At 50.9% G+C, this 15,439-nt stretch overlaps 2 protein-coding genes across 2 annotated transcripts in view; one reads left to right on the forward strand and one right to left on the reverse strand.

Moving 5' to 3' along the window:
* Positions 1-1,635: 1,635 nt before the first annotated feature.
* Positions 1,636-15,419, reverse strand: MDH2 (malate dehydrogenase 2). The gene is made up of 9 exons (XM_007186564.3): positions 15,241-15,419; positions 11,529-11,697; positions 9,565-9,648; positions 8,964-9,073; positions 7,484-7,609; positions 4,723-4,800; positions 3,775-3,874; positions 3,281-3,432; positions 1,636-1,948 (listed from the first exon to the last, which is right to left on the reverse strand). Exons 1-9 carry the CDS (start codon positions 15,304-15,306, stop codon positions 1,817-1,819), a joined length of 1,017 nt encoding a protein of 338 aa, XP_007186626.2. The 5' UTR covers positions 15,307-15,419; the 3' UTR covers positions 1,636-1,816.
* The window catches only part of STYXL1 (serine/threonine/tyrosine interacting like 1), a 61,166-nt gene continuing 60,345 nt past the window's right edge, over positions 14,619-15,439 (forward strand). Inside the window, exon 1 of the mRNA XM_007186566.3 lies at positions 14,619-14,878. The gene's annotated coding sequence lies outside the window, so the exon portion shown is untranslated. The remainder of the gene's footprint in view (positions 14,879-15,439) is intronic.

Genomic DNA, 15,439 nt, shown 5'->3' on the forward strand with positions numbered 1-15,439 from the left:
CCAGGAAGCAGCAAATGCACCCCAGACCCGGCACAGTGTCTCACGTACAGAACCTCCAGGAGGCGTTAGTCCGACAGCACTGTGCCGTTCAGAGCCATGGTCTTCGTAGTAGTGAGAACCTAAACCACCTAATGATCCAACAGTGGAATACGTTTTATAGTACATTCACCCTAAGGATCATCCAGCTACTAAACAATCGATATGGGAAGACACGGATACACTTAAAAGAATTGTGCGCGTGTGGTAGAGAATCTCCAGAGTTGGCTCCCAAAGGACCCTTGAGGCCCCTCCCACCATGGACCTGGTCTTGCCTGGTGACTCGCTTTAGCCACGAGGATCTGGCAACAGTGATGCTGTTCCGGTTCTGAGCCTAAGCTTTAACGCCTGGCAGCTTCTGCTTTTGCACTTTTGGGAACCCCAGGCCATCAAGTAAGAAACCTGCGTGCCCTGTTGTAGGGGCCTCGTGGAGCCCAGCTGTCCCACCGTCCCCTCAACAGCAGCCATGCGCCGGAGCCGTCATCTTGAACGTGCCTGACTGGCCAGCCCCCCACACCTGGAGGAGCAGAACCTTCCAGCGGAACCCTGCCAACCGCAGAATCGTGAGACGTAATAAAACATTGGCTTAAAAGCAACTAAATTGTGTTACACAGCAATAACCAGAAGGACAGGTTGCAAAATGGCACAAGAAGCTTTATCTCAACTTTTGAAATATGCAAAATTAGGAGCACAAATACTATTATCGGCGATAATTTCCTGCATTATTTGGCTACATTTTAGGTTTTAAACAATGAACATTATCACTTATATAAGAAAATAATGATGTCATACTTGATAAAATCCACTTCCGTTTTAGTTTAAAAAAAAAAAAGCTGCAGATAAATGGGTCTCTGTCTACTGGGCATAGCTCGATCACCACTTGCCCTTTCACTGGAAGGTCATCACCTGTTGTCAGAAAGTTCTTTCTCAGGTATTGAGCTCTCAGTTTCCACTTCAGAGGCCACAGCTTCTGGGGAGCAAACTATACCCGAAGGGAATCAGGTCTCCCTTTAATTCCCCACGTGTATCCTAAGCCCAGCTAATGCAACGAAGTCCCTTCTGGCCAGTGATGAAGACACGAAGCCACCTCCCCTGTGTCCTCAGCCCTGCGGCTGCAGCTGGTGTTTTGGTTTGGTTGTTCCTGCCCCTGCCCAGCCCTCCTCACAATTCTGGCTTTGGCTAGTCAATGCCACTGAATATCAGGGCTCGATCAGAAGAGGACGAAATCCAGCCAGTGGTGCTGTTTGCTTGGCCAGAAAAACCACACAGAAAGACCCCGGGACAGAAGACAGCGGCCCAGCGTCGGCCACTGAGCTGCCACCCGCACAGGTGCGAGGACACCGAGGAATCAGACCCAAGCTGGCCCTTCCTTCAGCTCACACACCTGAAGGACACGATGGTGCAAAGCGCAGCACTGGGAGGAGCACTTACTGATGAAGATTACAGACTTGAAGCTACGGATGAGACCATGACGTGTCAGTCTACTTCTTAAATAACCCCTAGTTCTGACTCGGGGGGAAGAGATGCCCGACACACACTCTGCAGTCAGCTCCAACGGGGTTCTGAAAGCGCAGTATTTAATTGGAGACCTTGAAAAAAGAAAATCAAAGCCTGCTTTTATTGATGCACCGACAGACTGACCCGAGATTTGGAAGGGGTAGTTCGTTAATACAATATTCATCATCAAAGCAAATTGAAAAGACAACGGTGTCTGAAGTGGCTTTACGGTGACATGACGCCTTAATAAGTTACGGAAATGGCCTGCTCGTTAACCACCTTCTCACTTCATGTTCTTCACAAACTCCTCTCCTTTCTTGATGGAGGCTTTCAGCTCAGGAATGGCCTCGGCGATCATCTTCTCTTCGAAAGGGGAGATTTTGCCAATGCCTAGATTCTTCTCGATGCCCTTTTTCTGAAGGAGAGAGGGGAGGTGGTAAGATTTTACAAGAAAGTTTCCATGAATGGGTTTGTTACAGAAAATCCCGCTTGTAACTTCATCAGCCCTGCCTCGCCTGTCTAACCGGTGGCTTCTGGGCAGCCTGCTGAGGGAGCCACACACCCCGGGGACGGGGCAGGACGGGGCAGGACGGGGCAGGATGGGTGTGAGCCGTGCCAGGAGCTCAGCTTCTGCCATTCAGCCCTGGGCTGGGAGCCGGGCTCTGGCACTCACTGTGTGTGCACCTGTCACGCACCCACCAAGTTTGTTTCCTTATCGACCCCACAGGAGGCTGTGAGGACAAATGTGGGTTGCTTGGCACACGAAGAACTCAATAATTAGTAGTGCCTGAGTTATTCTCCCTGACACAGAGTGTACTTTTGGGATCTAGTTTTTTTCCCAAGTTGGTAAAGGACTGAAGAAACACTTTAATAGCCACCTGAATCCAATGTAATTAAGGAGATACACGTTGGACGTTAGGAAAACAGCAGGCTGGCGTCCAGGCCGCCTCCTCGGAGCCTCCCTGACCGGGACCGTCAGCCTCGGGGGGCCTCTCCTGCAGGCCGCACCAGGCTGCACACACCTGCACTCAGCTGCTTCTGGAGCTAACCAGTTAGTTCTGGAGACTAGTGTCGGTCTCAGGGATCTTGGACACCAGGGTGTCTGTGGGAAGGGCTTCTTTCTGGGCATGAGAGGAAGGCGAGCACACATTTGCCTGATTCCAGCAGGTGCCCTCAGCTAAGACGTGGAAACCTGCTCACTGAAGACTCGGTAGGAGTCAAGCAGACCAGAGAGCTGCCCAAAACCAGCCTGGCTGAAGCCAGCAAGGTGACGAGAAGGGCCCCGTCCCAGCGCGTTTCAAGAAGGAAAACCAGTGGGACGAGGAGCAGGACCCAGGAATGCCTGAACTGGAAAGCCTACCAACTGCACACGCCTCGGCAGGCCCTGAGGTCAGAATGAGAACTAACAAGCACAGCCTGGTGCGGGGAAGCCTCTTCTGTGAGGGCTGTCCGTGGGCCGCCTCGGGACACAACGAGGGTCTCATCGGGGAGCATACCCAGGCGGCCGCTGCTGACCAGCTGCTGGAGCCGTGAGATTCCCGTCAGCCCCACAGACTGAGGTTTCTCCCCGCTCCTGATTCTGTGATGCTTCTACCCTCAAAAATCCAAGCACAGGCCAGGCGGTGAGATGCAGTTACTGCACAAGGAAATCTGAATCATGGAGCAAACGCACGGAGCACAGCTGCTGAGTCTCAGCTACAGAAAATGCTCCTCCTTCAGGCCAAGACCTGGCCTCCAGGATACATACCCCCAGCAGCAGTGGTGTGGAGAAATACGGACAGTCCGTTTCTTGGGACTTAATGAAGGAACATTCGATAACTCCTTCCTTTCCGTTCATCGCATCCACGAGGGAGAAGACAAACCGGGCTCCAGCATACGCCATGGATAGGGTGGCAGAGCCTAGGAGGACAAAGGCAGGTCAGCCAAGCTAGCGCGGCGACCGTAAGATCCAGGTGAGCTTCCCCACCAGCTAAAACCCCATCTGCATAACCTCCAGCTTTCCAGTCTCATCAGGAATTTAGGTCAGCATCCCTTGAAACGACAGACCCGCAAATGGCATGGAATTAGCTCTGCTGACCTCAAACACTACTCCATGCCCCCCAGCAAGCTGTGCTGCCCTCTGACTGGGGGGCTGCTTATCAAGCAGATGGACGTGAAACTCAGAAAAGGACCCACACCTTGCTGGGCCCTCATGAGTCTTCGGCTCTGCCTCTAAAAGCCCGGGGCTGCCCGAGAGCCTACCTGCTCCGGCCTTAGCCTTGACCACCTCCGTGCCGGCCTCCTGGATCCGCCCGATGAGGGTGGTCAGCTGGTCCTGGGGGAAGTCCACCTTGGGAGTGCACTGCAAGTGGAAGTCACAGGGATCATGTGAGCAGGGCCAGGCTCCGGTCACCTCCCAGCCCCACGCCCGGCGAGCCCCGGCATCCACGTGGGAGATCAAGACCTTTTCTTTAAAGAAAAAGCCGACTTTGTTGGGAGGTGTAGTGAGTTCTCTACTCATTTTAAAAAAACTTTCTCTATTTTGGACTAATTTTAGACTTAGAGAAACGTTGTAAAAATAGCAGAAAGATTTTCCTCACCCGGCTTACCCTGGTAACATTTTACATAACCACAGTGCAATTATGAAGAACAGGAAATTAACTAAACCACAGACCTTATTCAACTGTCACCGACTGTTCCACTACTGTCCCTTCTGTTCAGGGTCCTGCCCAGGATCCACCAGCACCCAGAGATCTCACCTTTGACTGCTTCCGCAGTCCTCCCCTGGCTTTCAGGACATCTGTCAAGGGTACTGAATGCTCGCTTTGTAGGATGTCCACCAACTTAGATTTAAAAGGTGCTTCCTCAGTATTTTCTCCTGAGGTTATGAGGTGATTTATCTTATTCTCAGTGGTGTTTACCTTGTCTCTCCTCATTTTTAAACAAAGCAGCTTTGCCTGCTCTGACCTAATCAGGAAGGCAGTGATGTTTCCACCAGCAGTTTTCACTGTGTAGGAACTGGCCGTTTTGAACACCTTCTGACCACACTCACTCCCACAGCTGTGGACGCTGACCACAGCCCCACAGCAGGAATCCCTTCAAAATAACAACAGACGGTGAGAGCCTTGTCAGCCTGCCCCGAGGGCCCCAAAGTGAACCTCTGAACGGTGCTCGTGGTCTTGAGGCTTCCGGGCAGGGTGACACACACACCTGAGAGATCAGGGGGATGATGGTCTTCCCAGCATGGCCGCCAATGACAGGAACGTTGACGCGAGCCGGGTCCAAACCCTGGTCACCAAAAGTGTAAAGCTTGATTAACTTTTAACAAGCACTTTGAGTGTAAAACATGTCACACGCACCTAAAGCACCAATACCGGAAAAATCCACAGAACCCGGAACAAAACCAGGCAAGAGGCCGCCTGACTCCAGCCGTGCTCACGTGTCCCACTAGGCCCCCCTGCACGGCCTAACGTCAGTTTCAACACATGCAGTGAGTAACTTGGTGTCTGGTGAGGTCACTCCGAGGCTTTCCCTTCACAACGTGCTGAAAACTGCCTTCTTGAAGGGTCCCAATTGGTCCCCATCAGTCCGATAGCTTTTTGGAATCAGAGGATGACAATCCTCTTTCCCACACCTGATGTCATCCCCACGCATTAGCTCAGACTTATGTACCTACACTTTGTTACAGAGAACAAATCCCTCGTATCAGAGCAAGATTCCAGAACACCCAGGGGTGAGAAGTCTGTCAACTCACACAGTGATTGGAACAGAAAGAAGGAAACGAAGTTGAAAGGGGTCACAACGCCACGGTTCATTAAGCGGGGCTTGCTGGGACGGCTGATTCATCTGTTAAACCGGAGGCACGATGCCCCCAAGAATCTGCGAACCAGGTATTTCTTAACACAGTCAAAAAAAGAAGCTGGTGGGAGTAACGGGAGGGGGTGAGCAGCCCCAAAATGCTGCCACCTTCCCCAAATGCTGCAGCTGCTAGAGAGAGACACCGTAAGTTAGGAACCAGCCTTGCCTAGGGTGGGGAGCCCAGCCACAAGGGTGGGCAGACCCAGCAGCACAGAGTTAATGGACACGCACGGCAGTGTCTACAGGCCAGGGCACCATGCCGGTCACCAGGGACACAGGCACGAACAGAAAGGGCCCCTGCTTTTGAGAAGCTCATTGTCCAAAATGAGACAGATATAAACAGACGCTCCAATGCGATGGGTGAAGCCAGCCACAGGGTGGCTCTGTAAGGCACCTGGGAGAAGGCCTCCTGGGGCAGACCTAACTTCCTCTGGGAAGGAGCAGGACTCCAGCAAGGGAAGCGTATTCTAGGCAAAAGGAGCAGAAAGAACAAAGACCTGGGGGTTCGCAGAACATGTCCCATCAGCAGAGCATGAAGTGCAAAGGGCAAGCCCAGTGGAAGGCAGGGATGGAGACGGCCAAGGGGGGAGCCAGAGGCTGCGAGGTTAAGGGCGGCCTTTCATTCTCCATGCAATTCAGGAACTTTTCAGAATGCCAGGCAGCCTGAGGTAAAGGGCGCATTCCTTAACTGACGCATCCAGCACTAGATCCTCCGGCCAGGGCAGAGACATGCTTTCCCACCTCACGTGGCAAAGCTTCGAGGCCAAGCCCCCACGGTCTGACAGAACTCTCTGTGGGATCACAGCGGCCACGTGGGGCTCTGGAGCATCTCAAGTGTGGCTAGTGCAACAGAGGACCACAGTTTCTAATTTAATTATAATTAATTCAAATAGCCACAGGTGTCTACTGTTGCAGCAGGATTAGGGGCCCTGGGGAAACGTGTGCTTCCCCTGGAGCTGGCAGCACCACGGGAGCCCTATGAGAACGAGCACTGCTGCTTCCAGGAACCGGGGGTGTATGCCTCGGGAAGCCGGAACCCCCGCCTCCCGGCCTGGGCGCGTTCAAACTCGGCTTCACCGAGCCCCGCTCCGCAAAGCCTTTCCTGACTCAAAGACAACCACAGTCTAAACACACGTGCGCTGAAATGGTGATTCAGTTGTCTCTGGAATTAAAGTGTCTCTTTCCGCTTCACTCACAGAGATCCCAGGCCGCGGGGCCACATCTCAGGGATCTGACCCCACTCGGAGAGCAGAGCCTGAGGAACACAGCAGAGCATGAATCACAGCGGGGCACCGTACCGTCCACACCCTAGAAGAGAAGTGCTGGGCGCAGGGGAGGAAGAGGAAGGTCAACGGTCCTGTGTGCGCCCTTCTCACTAAGCTGTGTGCATGACAATTATTCCCGACTTGGGAGGACCCCCTCCTCCATAAGTTCATGAAAAATGGCCTGAAGCTCAGGAGGGACGTGTATTTGGGCCAGAGGAAGTGGTTCTGCTGGGCCCATAACCCAACAGACTAGACAGCGAGTTGTGAAAGGTACCGAGGACTCCAGACCTGGCGCTGGTGCCAAACCCCCCCGCCGGGACGAGCCTGGCAGCTCAGGAAGAAGCAGGCAGCCAGCGGGAGCAGAACTGAGGTAAGTCACCGCAGGTACCCAGGAAGGGAGTCAGAACACAGACCAGGGACAAGAATTCTGACATGATTTCAGGGACTTTCCCAAGTTCTTCATGTTTGCTGATTTTATCGTTCTAATGATTAGCGGGTAAAACCTGTTAGGACCAGTTTTCAGAGCCGAGCCGACGAACACAAAGGGCACAACCCAGCCTAGCCAGTGAGAAACCCAGGGAAAGCCGAACCCTTGATGCAGCGGGGAGAAGAGCGAGCTGGTCAACACGGAAGCTGGCCGGTTTCAGCCTGCAGGGGCCTGCTGCCTGCGTTCCCCAAGAAAACGCGCAAGCTGCTTCCCACCAAGGAGGCGAGCTATAAAGACATTTAAATCCTCCAGTTACACGTGACCTGTAAGGGCCCCGGTGTCTTCCATGCCCGTAAATGAGCCAAGAATAGCCAGAGAGGTTCAGAAAGGTAACTTGAAAGATGCCCGATGCAGCTCTTACCTTCAGTTCTGCAACAAAAGTGTTGGCTCGGACGATGTCCAGGGTTGTCACCCCAAATATTTTATTGGGGTTGTATACTCCGTGTTTCTTGAAAACTTCTGCTGTGATTGGGATGGTGGAGTTAACCTAGTAAATCCAAGAGAGAGGGGCACAATTTGCCTGCGTTCTGAGAGCAGAGCCATGAGACAGAAGGAAAAATCTTCTCGTTAGACCATTAACAAGCCCTAAGCTGTCACATTAAATTGCCCTGATAAGCGACCTTCAAGATGGAAGGCCCCCTACTCCAAAAGACTGCTTCTTTTCCCCGCCATGAGAAAGAAGAAACCATTCACTGAGGGAGGCACTCTTCCCCTTGGTGGCCTCCGAGCCCAAAGTTCAAACATGCACGTGACACTTCAACTATCAACTTAAAAATGTGACGAAGGCTCCACAAGGCACCTTCTGCTCCAGCTGGGACTTAGCCCGAATGGCCATTAAAAAAAAAAAAGACAGCCTAGCAAGAAGCTACAAGCTACAAGCTCAGTCCCAGCTCTGTCACTCTGTGTCGTAACCCCGGCCAAGTTACCTCAACTCCTTAGAACTCAGTTTCTTAAAACGGGAGACAACTACCTCATGAGGTTGTTGTGAAGATTAAGTGACTTAATACATGGCAAGTGCTTAACACATTACCTGCTACACAGAAAGAATAAAAACAAGACAAAAACAGCGAGATTTATATTAGGCACCGGTTAATCAGCCCCCGAAGAACTTCTGACCAGTTGCCCCCGAGGAAAGGTGAGCTGGTTGGAAAGGGCAGGATCCTCTTCTCAGAGGCCATGGGCACAAGCTCTGCGTGTTTATCAGCGGCCACGTTCCTGAGTCAACATCAGTGTCACTGCACTTTCACCCAGATCCTTCTTGTACTTGGGAGACCAGAGTCCAGATCAACCAGCAGGGAGGACCGGAGGGGATGCTGTCACATGCCACCTGAGGCCCTGCTAGGGCGGGCGTGAGAGCCACAGCCGACTTCTCAGGAGGGACACGGCACCCGGAGTTTCTGAACTGGAGAACTAGCTTCCTGCAAAAACCAGCAAGCAGGGCCTGGGGGGCTGCATACGGGATCATGTGTGAGGGTGAGGAGGGAGGGGACGCCAGGAAGCAGGAATTGCAAACCCCAAGTAGAACACAGTAAAAGGAGGTAACAGGCTACCACAATCAGGGCTGAAGCAGCCTCAGGAATGGGCTTATTTTCCAGGTGGAAAAACTAAGATACCGAGAGGGGAAGCGATCTGCCCAAAGGCACACGGTCGATGGGAAAACCAGGTTAAAACTCACTTGGTCAATGCCAGAAGGAATCCTTAGGAAATAAATCTAAGCGCCTTTTATTAGCTCATCCACTTTATCCATTTCAGCACATGAACCTGATCGTTCTCCCTCTAAGCACAGAAGCACACTTTTGCTAACTGTGGACTTTCATGCGGCATCGGCAGCCGGCACTCACCGGATTTGAAATGATGCAGATCGTGGCCTCGGGGCAGTGCTGGGCACAGGCAGCAGTCAGGGTGGCCACAATCGTGGCATTGGTGTTGAACAGGTCATCCCGGGTCATGCCTGCGAACGATCCAATTCAAGGTGTTCATAAAGCACAGGACGAATTTCCAAACGTGTACCAAGTTGTGTGTGTTTGTTGTTATGGGAAATTCAAACATGAGTGAGACAGGGTCCCTGTTTCAAGTAAATCGATCTTGTAGGGAAAACGGCCCAGTGTGACAAGTGCCAAGATAGAGGTCTGTGAGGGTGGAGCGTGGGGAGGGGAATGAGGGGGGTTATACCCGAGGAGGATCACCAAGGATCAGTACAGCTTCCAAGGTGGAGGCAGGTGGAGGAAAGGGCGTTCCACGCAAAAAAAGTGCACACAGAACACAATGAGACTGGGCGAGGGGACCCAGTGACAGGTGGAGGGCTTCATCCGTACCCCACAGGCATTGGGGAGCCTTTGGAATTTTTTCTGCAGCAGAGATCGGACCAGATCCATTTTTCATGGAAAACTACATCCTCAGCTGACTTGTGGGGAGATGCTATGCAAGGCTTTCAACACACACCTGGTTTTCTTGGGACTCCCGCTGGAATCACCACCACATCGCAGCCCTTCAGGCAGTCTGGCAGCTGCTCAGGTCCGAGGTAGCCTGGAAAAAACACCCACGTGAGCAATTTCACCACTTCCGACTTGGAGAGGCCAGCATGTCTGTGGGGACAGAGCCCGGGTAGGACGGGCCCACCTGAGTCCAAGGCCAGCCACAGGCCTCAAGACAGGCTGGAAGGCCCGCCCATGAAGGGGTTCCTCTTCTGGAGAACTACCACTGTGGGCCTGATGACACCAGCTGGCAGGACAGTCTCTTTCACTCCACTTTCCTCCAGCCTCACCGGCCCAGCCCCGATTCGGAACAGAGTAACCGCCCAAGTTCCCACAGAATCAGCCAAGTCGGCTGCTTTTCCTCATCCAACCCAACTCGCCAGCACTTCTAAGTCCTTCTCGGCTCCCAGTAAGAGCTGCTTATTCCACGTCACGGTCATCCTAACAAAAGCTCTGTCTCGGGGCTTCCCTGGTGGCGCAGTGGTTGAGAATCTGCCTGCCAATGCAGGGGACATGGGTTCGAGCCCTGGTCCGGGAAGATCCCACATGCCACGGAGCAACTAGGCCCGTGAGCCACAATTACTGAGCCTGCGCGTCTGGAGCCTGTGCTCCGCGACAAGAGAGGCCGCAATAGTGAGAGGCCCGCGCACCGCGATGAAGAGTGGCCCCCGCTTGCCGCAACTGGAGAAAGCCCTCGCACAGAAACGAAGACCCAACACAGCCATAAGTAAATAAATAAATAAATAAAATTAAAAAAAAAAAAAAAGGAATCTACCTTTAAAAAAAAAAAAAAAAAAAAAAAAAAGCTCTGTCTCGGAGTCAGATCAGAAGGCACCGTGGAGGCCAGGAGAGAAAATCCCCGTGCTGATAAACATGGACTAAATATCAGCATCCATTCTATTTACTCCTATCATCTGAGGAAAAGAAGGTCCACTTTCAAAGATCTCAGGGAAATCGGCCAAAATCTGCTTTGACTTGACTTCTCCCTTATTGCGGGAGCTTTTGGAAACTCAAATATACAGCCCAAAAGAAAATGAGCAAACTAATTCAGAGGGACCACGGAAGGCACACGAACAAATGAGCTGACAGTCAGTCTCCTGTGTTGTCTACACCAAATGAAGATACATGCAAACACCATCAAACAGTCTCACACTTGACAGCAGAGACAGAAAGCAGTATAAGTTTTCTGCACAGCAATCTGATACTTTATAGTGAAAGCTTTACAATGGTCAAACCTACTCATTCTACTTTTAGGATTCTTTTTTTTAAGGATTCTAAGAAACAAGATGTAAAGATAACGATGTTTACACAGCTTACCTATTTACAGTAGAGCAAAACAGGAAACAGCCCAATGGTCAACAGTGTGGGTATAATAATAAATAAGTGATAAATTATAGTACATCTTTAAAAATGATTTTACCAAGAATCTGGTGACATGGAAGAATGCTGCTATAATGTGAAGGTAAAATAAGCAGGATATATATAATTATATGTAATTATGAGTGACTTCTTGGATGACATACCTAGATTTCCCTTGGATTTTCCTAAGGTGGCCATGTTTTGAAGAAGCTGGCAAAGGAAACCCTGGGGTGGAGGGATGGCCCGGGGTGGGGAGCAACTGGCAGCACTTCTTACTGCCCCCGCACCCCTGCAGGAGGCTGCCTCTTCCCCATCCTCATATTACTTGTTAAATTATAAAAAACTAAAAATGGGAAGATGAGAGCACCGCTGTTATTCTCAAAGACACTATTTAAATTTTTGTAGACTCAAGTCAAAAAAGGTGCAATAATTTATAAAATTTAATTGTAAAATGAACATGGAAACCCCAAGTCTCTGAACACCTCGTTTCACTTAAGAGTCTCACTCTAAACCTGAATCCTGGCCTACGGGGGAGGAGAGATGTAAGTTCTCCAGGGTCGGCGTGCTCAATACCTTTTACCGTCGCTCTGGTCTCTATGTGGCTCAGATCCGCGGCCACTCCGGGTGTATGAGCAATATCGTAGAGGGTCAGGCGGCTCACCAAGGGGCTGTTCTTCAGGAGAAGTGAAAGCGGCTGCCCGATTCCTCCGGAAGCCCCCAGCACGGCTACTTTAGCATTGTTCTAGAAAGAGGCAGAGAGAGAGGACTGTGAAGATGGAATCAGCATTAAAAGGATTCACATGGTAAACTGCAGAGTACTGCACTGGGTCTCTTATTGCAGCAGTACCAAATGAAGAGGCAATCGTATTCCTACCATTCCAAAGGTCCCCTTTCCTTCTGAAGTTCAGAGGTTTGCCTCAGGAAAATGGGGGAGAACTCATGTCTCTAGATGCTGTGACAGTCAGGGGCATACTCCTGTACCTCCAAAAGGGGAGCAAATTTCACTCAATCGCCACTTGGACTGGTAACAGAAGCCTTTCCTTCAATGTGCAGTTTTATTTTTTTTAAATAAATTTATTTATTTTGGGCTGAATTGGGTCTTTGTTGCTGCACACGGGCTTTCTCTAGTTGCGGTGAGCGGGGGCTACTCTTTGTTGCGGTGCGCAGGCTTCTCATTGCAGTGGCTTCTCTTGTTGCGGAGCACGGGCTCTAGGCGCACGGGCTTCAGTAGTTGTGGCACGCGGGCTCAGTAGTTGTGGCTCACGGGCTCTAGAACGCAGGCTCAGTAGCTGTGGTGCACAGGCTTAGTTGCTCCGTGGCATGTGGGACCTTCCTGAACCAGGGCTCGAACCCGTGTCCCCTGCACTGGCAGGCGGATTCTTAACCATTGCGAGTGAGGCTGTTTCTAACCTAAACTCACAAATAAGAAGGGGAGCCTATCCCGGCAAGCAGGCAGGGAGCTGCCAGGGAAGAAGACAAGCCGAGAGAAGAGCAGCCATAAGAACTCAAAGCACAGTGTGCGGTCCTCTAGGGCAGCCATGTACTCTGGGTCTTTACATTATCACTGCACGCTGTGTTCCACAGCAACGGATGCTAGTAATAATGGGCTTCTGTTATCAAAAACAAAAATCAAACCAAACAAACCAAAACTCAAGCCAAAACCAAAACAACCACACACAGTGTAATCTGCTCGAGGAAACTAAAACTCTAAAAAGCATATATTACATCTAAGATTGGAATTCAGGTTTCGTTTGTTTGTTTTTAAGTTGGTGCTTTAAAGGTGGACCCTTGACTTCACAGAAAACTAGCTGGACCAACCCAGAACCTGAGGTCTGGCAATCTCACCCACCTCCAGACCTTCAATTATCACTCCCACATCCTGTCCCGAATCCTAAGAACTCCCAAATTGCAACTCCACATTCCCAGTTCTGTTAGGCAGACCACTGGTCCTACAAACCCAACTGTGTAAATAAATTTGTCCTTACTACCTCTTCCATCCCTGTTCCCAAATGGCACGTGTGTTCAACCAAATTCAAAACTTTAGAGCTATCTTCTGCTTCCTCCCTTATTGGAGACACCCAGTTAGGACACGAAAGGACTTGGCATCTCAAACATCTTCCCAACCTGCCCCTGATTTCCATCCTAATTCCATTATCTAACTTAGGTCCTCAGCTCCACCTCTAAACCACCCTTCCAAAAATTCAAAGTTTTAATCATTTCCTCGAGTAAAAATCTTGTCAAGTTCCTCATGCCCTGATTACTCAGCCTGGCTCCCAAGGCTGACCAGGGCTCCAATGTGGGGAGCATAAGACAGTTCCCCTGGTGTGCAGGATGTCAATGTCAAGGCTGTGTCTTTATTTTTATCTATCAGGTGAAGAATTAAACTCTACCAAGAAACTGACTGACCTGGTGCTCTCAACTAGGGTCCTTAAGTGGATCAGTCCCATGTGACACACAAGATGAACACAACACAGGGAGAGGGAAGAGGGGATTGCTTTCAGTGTGATGAGGTGATGTTATTGTTTGTATAGTATAAGGTTTCATCAACTTAGTTAATATTTATAAAAACATAACTTGTAAGTGGTGATATCTTTACAGTGAGATGAGAATCTTTGGTATTGCAGGTTAGCTCATGATCTCTTTGTAAACAAGCTGTTTGCAAACTCCATATCTTTTTCCACGTTGAGGAGTGGTTGTCAACAGCACACTGTTTAGCAACGGGGCTTTGAAAATGGATATATAGTAACACTTCCTTCACTTGTAAGTTTGCTTTTTTTAATCTGTTATGGTTTTTAAATTTCTGTGTCATACATATTAGCACATTAGTACATACGGAGAGACATAAATACACTGAGGTTGAAGTCTCCCTAGGCCAATGTACCATCTGGCTCAAGCTCATCTTTCTGACTTTTACACTTATATACTTCAACAACTCCACCTGTATGTCCAATAGGCATTTTAAACTCAACATATCCAAATCTGAGCTCCTGATACCCACCCCACTACAATCACTCTCTTCTAGCAGTATTTCCCACCTCAGCAAATCTCAGCTCCAAAACCCAAAGCCTTGGTTTTCTCCATGTTCCTCTTTCTCTCCATACACCTCATGAAATCGTTATCAGCAAATCCCAGTCTTACCTGCAGTTAATCCCCCTTCCCCCACTACTCAGCATCAATCTTCATCACCTCCACCTGTCCTAAGTTTGTTTACTCACTGTTGGCTCAAGTGCCACTTCTCACTCATCGTGGTATCACCTGCAGCACCCAGCATAGTTCTGGGCAACACGGATACTCAAATGTACTCATTCGTATATTTATTTTTTCGAATGAACTGAATGCACAGGAAACTGATCTAAAGAACAAAAGCTAAGTAAGAAATGTGGCACCTCATTTAATAATCACCTCCCTTTTGGGGTGTGGTACTCTAAGAGGCAATGTGGGCATCTCCTGGGTTCTAACTTTGGTTGTATTAGAATCACTTGGGGAACTTGGTAAAAAACACGGAGGCCCAGGTCCTACCCTCCTTCAATGAGCCTCGGCCTCTGATCTTTACCAGCTTTCAGGTGATTCTGACACACCAGCGTTTGAGAATCGCTACCCTAGAAGACAGCTAAAAATAGCTTAGGCTTAAGTAGTCCCAGGCCAAGCCGCGCAGTTAACAACACCCGGGGGCAGGCCCAGTCCGCCCACCGCAGGAAGGAGCCTTCAAAAGGTCCTTAAGAGGAAGCAGAGTCTTCAGGTTCTTAGAGCAAAGGCTTGATGATCCAAAAAAGTCACTCACAGTGGTCAGGAGAGCTGAATTTTAATCCTCTGGCCAAAACACTGTGTAACCTTGGACCAGTGCTCTGCCCTCGGTATCTCTGCCTGTCTGCACTATGGAGTTAAAAACTACACAGTGCTTGTACGGACGCTGCAAGAACGAGGTTAGTCTCTCAAAATACTATGGAAAATAAGTTACTTTCGGCCCTAGAGCCCTGGCTTCTCCACCTTGAAGGAGCACAGGTCAAGAGCAGACCCTCTGGGGGGCCCGGGGGCGAACTGGGAGGCTCGGAGAAGCGCCCCGGTCCTGGAGCTGGACTACTTCCCCACCCCCCGACTCCTGGGCTTTCTCCCCCGCACCTCCTGCCCGGTATCAGGGCCGGCCCAGGACGCCACAGCCAAGGACCAGCACTGGGCGGCCCTGCGGTCCAGGCTGGCCCGGGGGTCAAGGCTGCTCGCGAGCCAGGAACACACGTGGCCTAGGTCGGGGAGCCTCCACCTGCAGGCAGCCCCTCGCAGGACCTACCTGGGCCGAGGTGCTGAAGCTGCGGCGGAGAGCGGCGCTGGCAGGCCGGGCGAGGGCGGAGAGCATGGCTGAGACGGGCGGGGCGCGGACTGGCCGGCGAAGGAGCTGGCAGCAGGACACTGTCTCCAACGACCTCCACGCTGCACCGGACCTCCCGGCTCTGCTCTGCCTGGCCTCGCGAGAGTGGCCTGGCTTCCGG

The sequence above is a fragment of the Balaenoptera acutorostrata genome, chromosome 15, assembly GCF_949987535.1.
Source record: "Balaenoptera acutorostrata chromosome 15, mBalAcu1.1, whole genome shotgun sequence".
Classification (NCBI taxonomy): Eukaryota; Metazoa; Chordata; class Mammalia; order Artiodactyla; family Balaenopteridae; genus Balaenoptera; species Balaenoptera acutorostrata.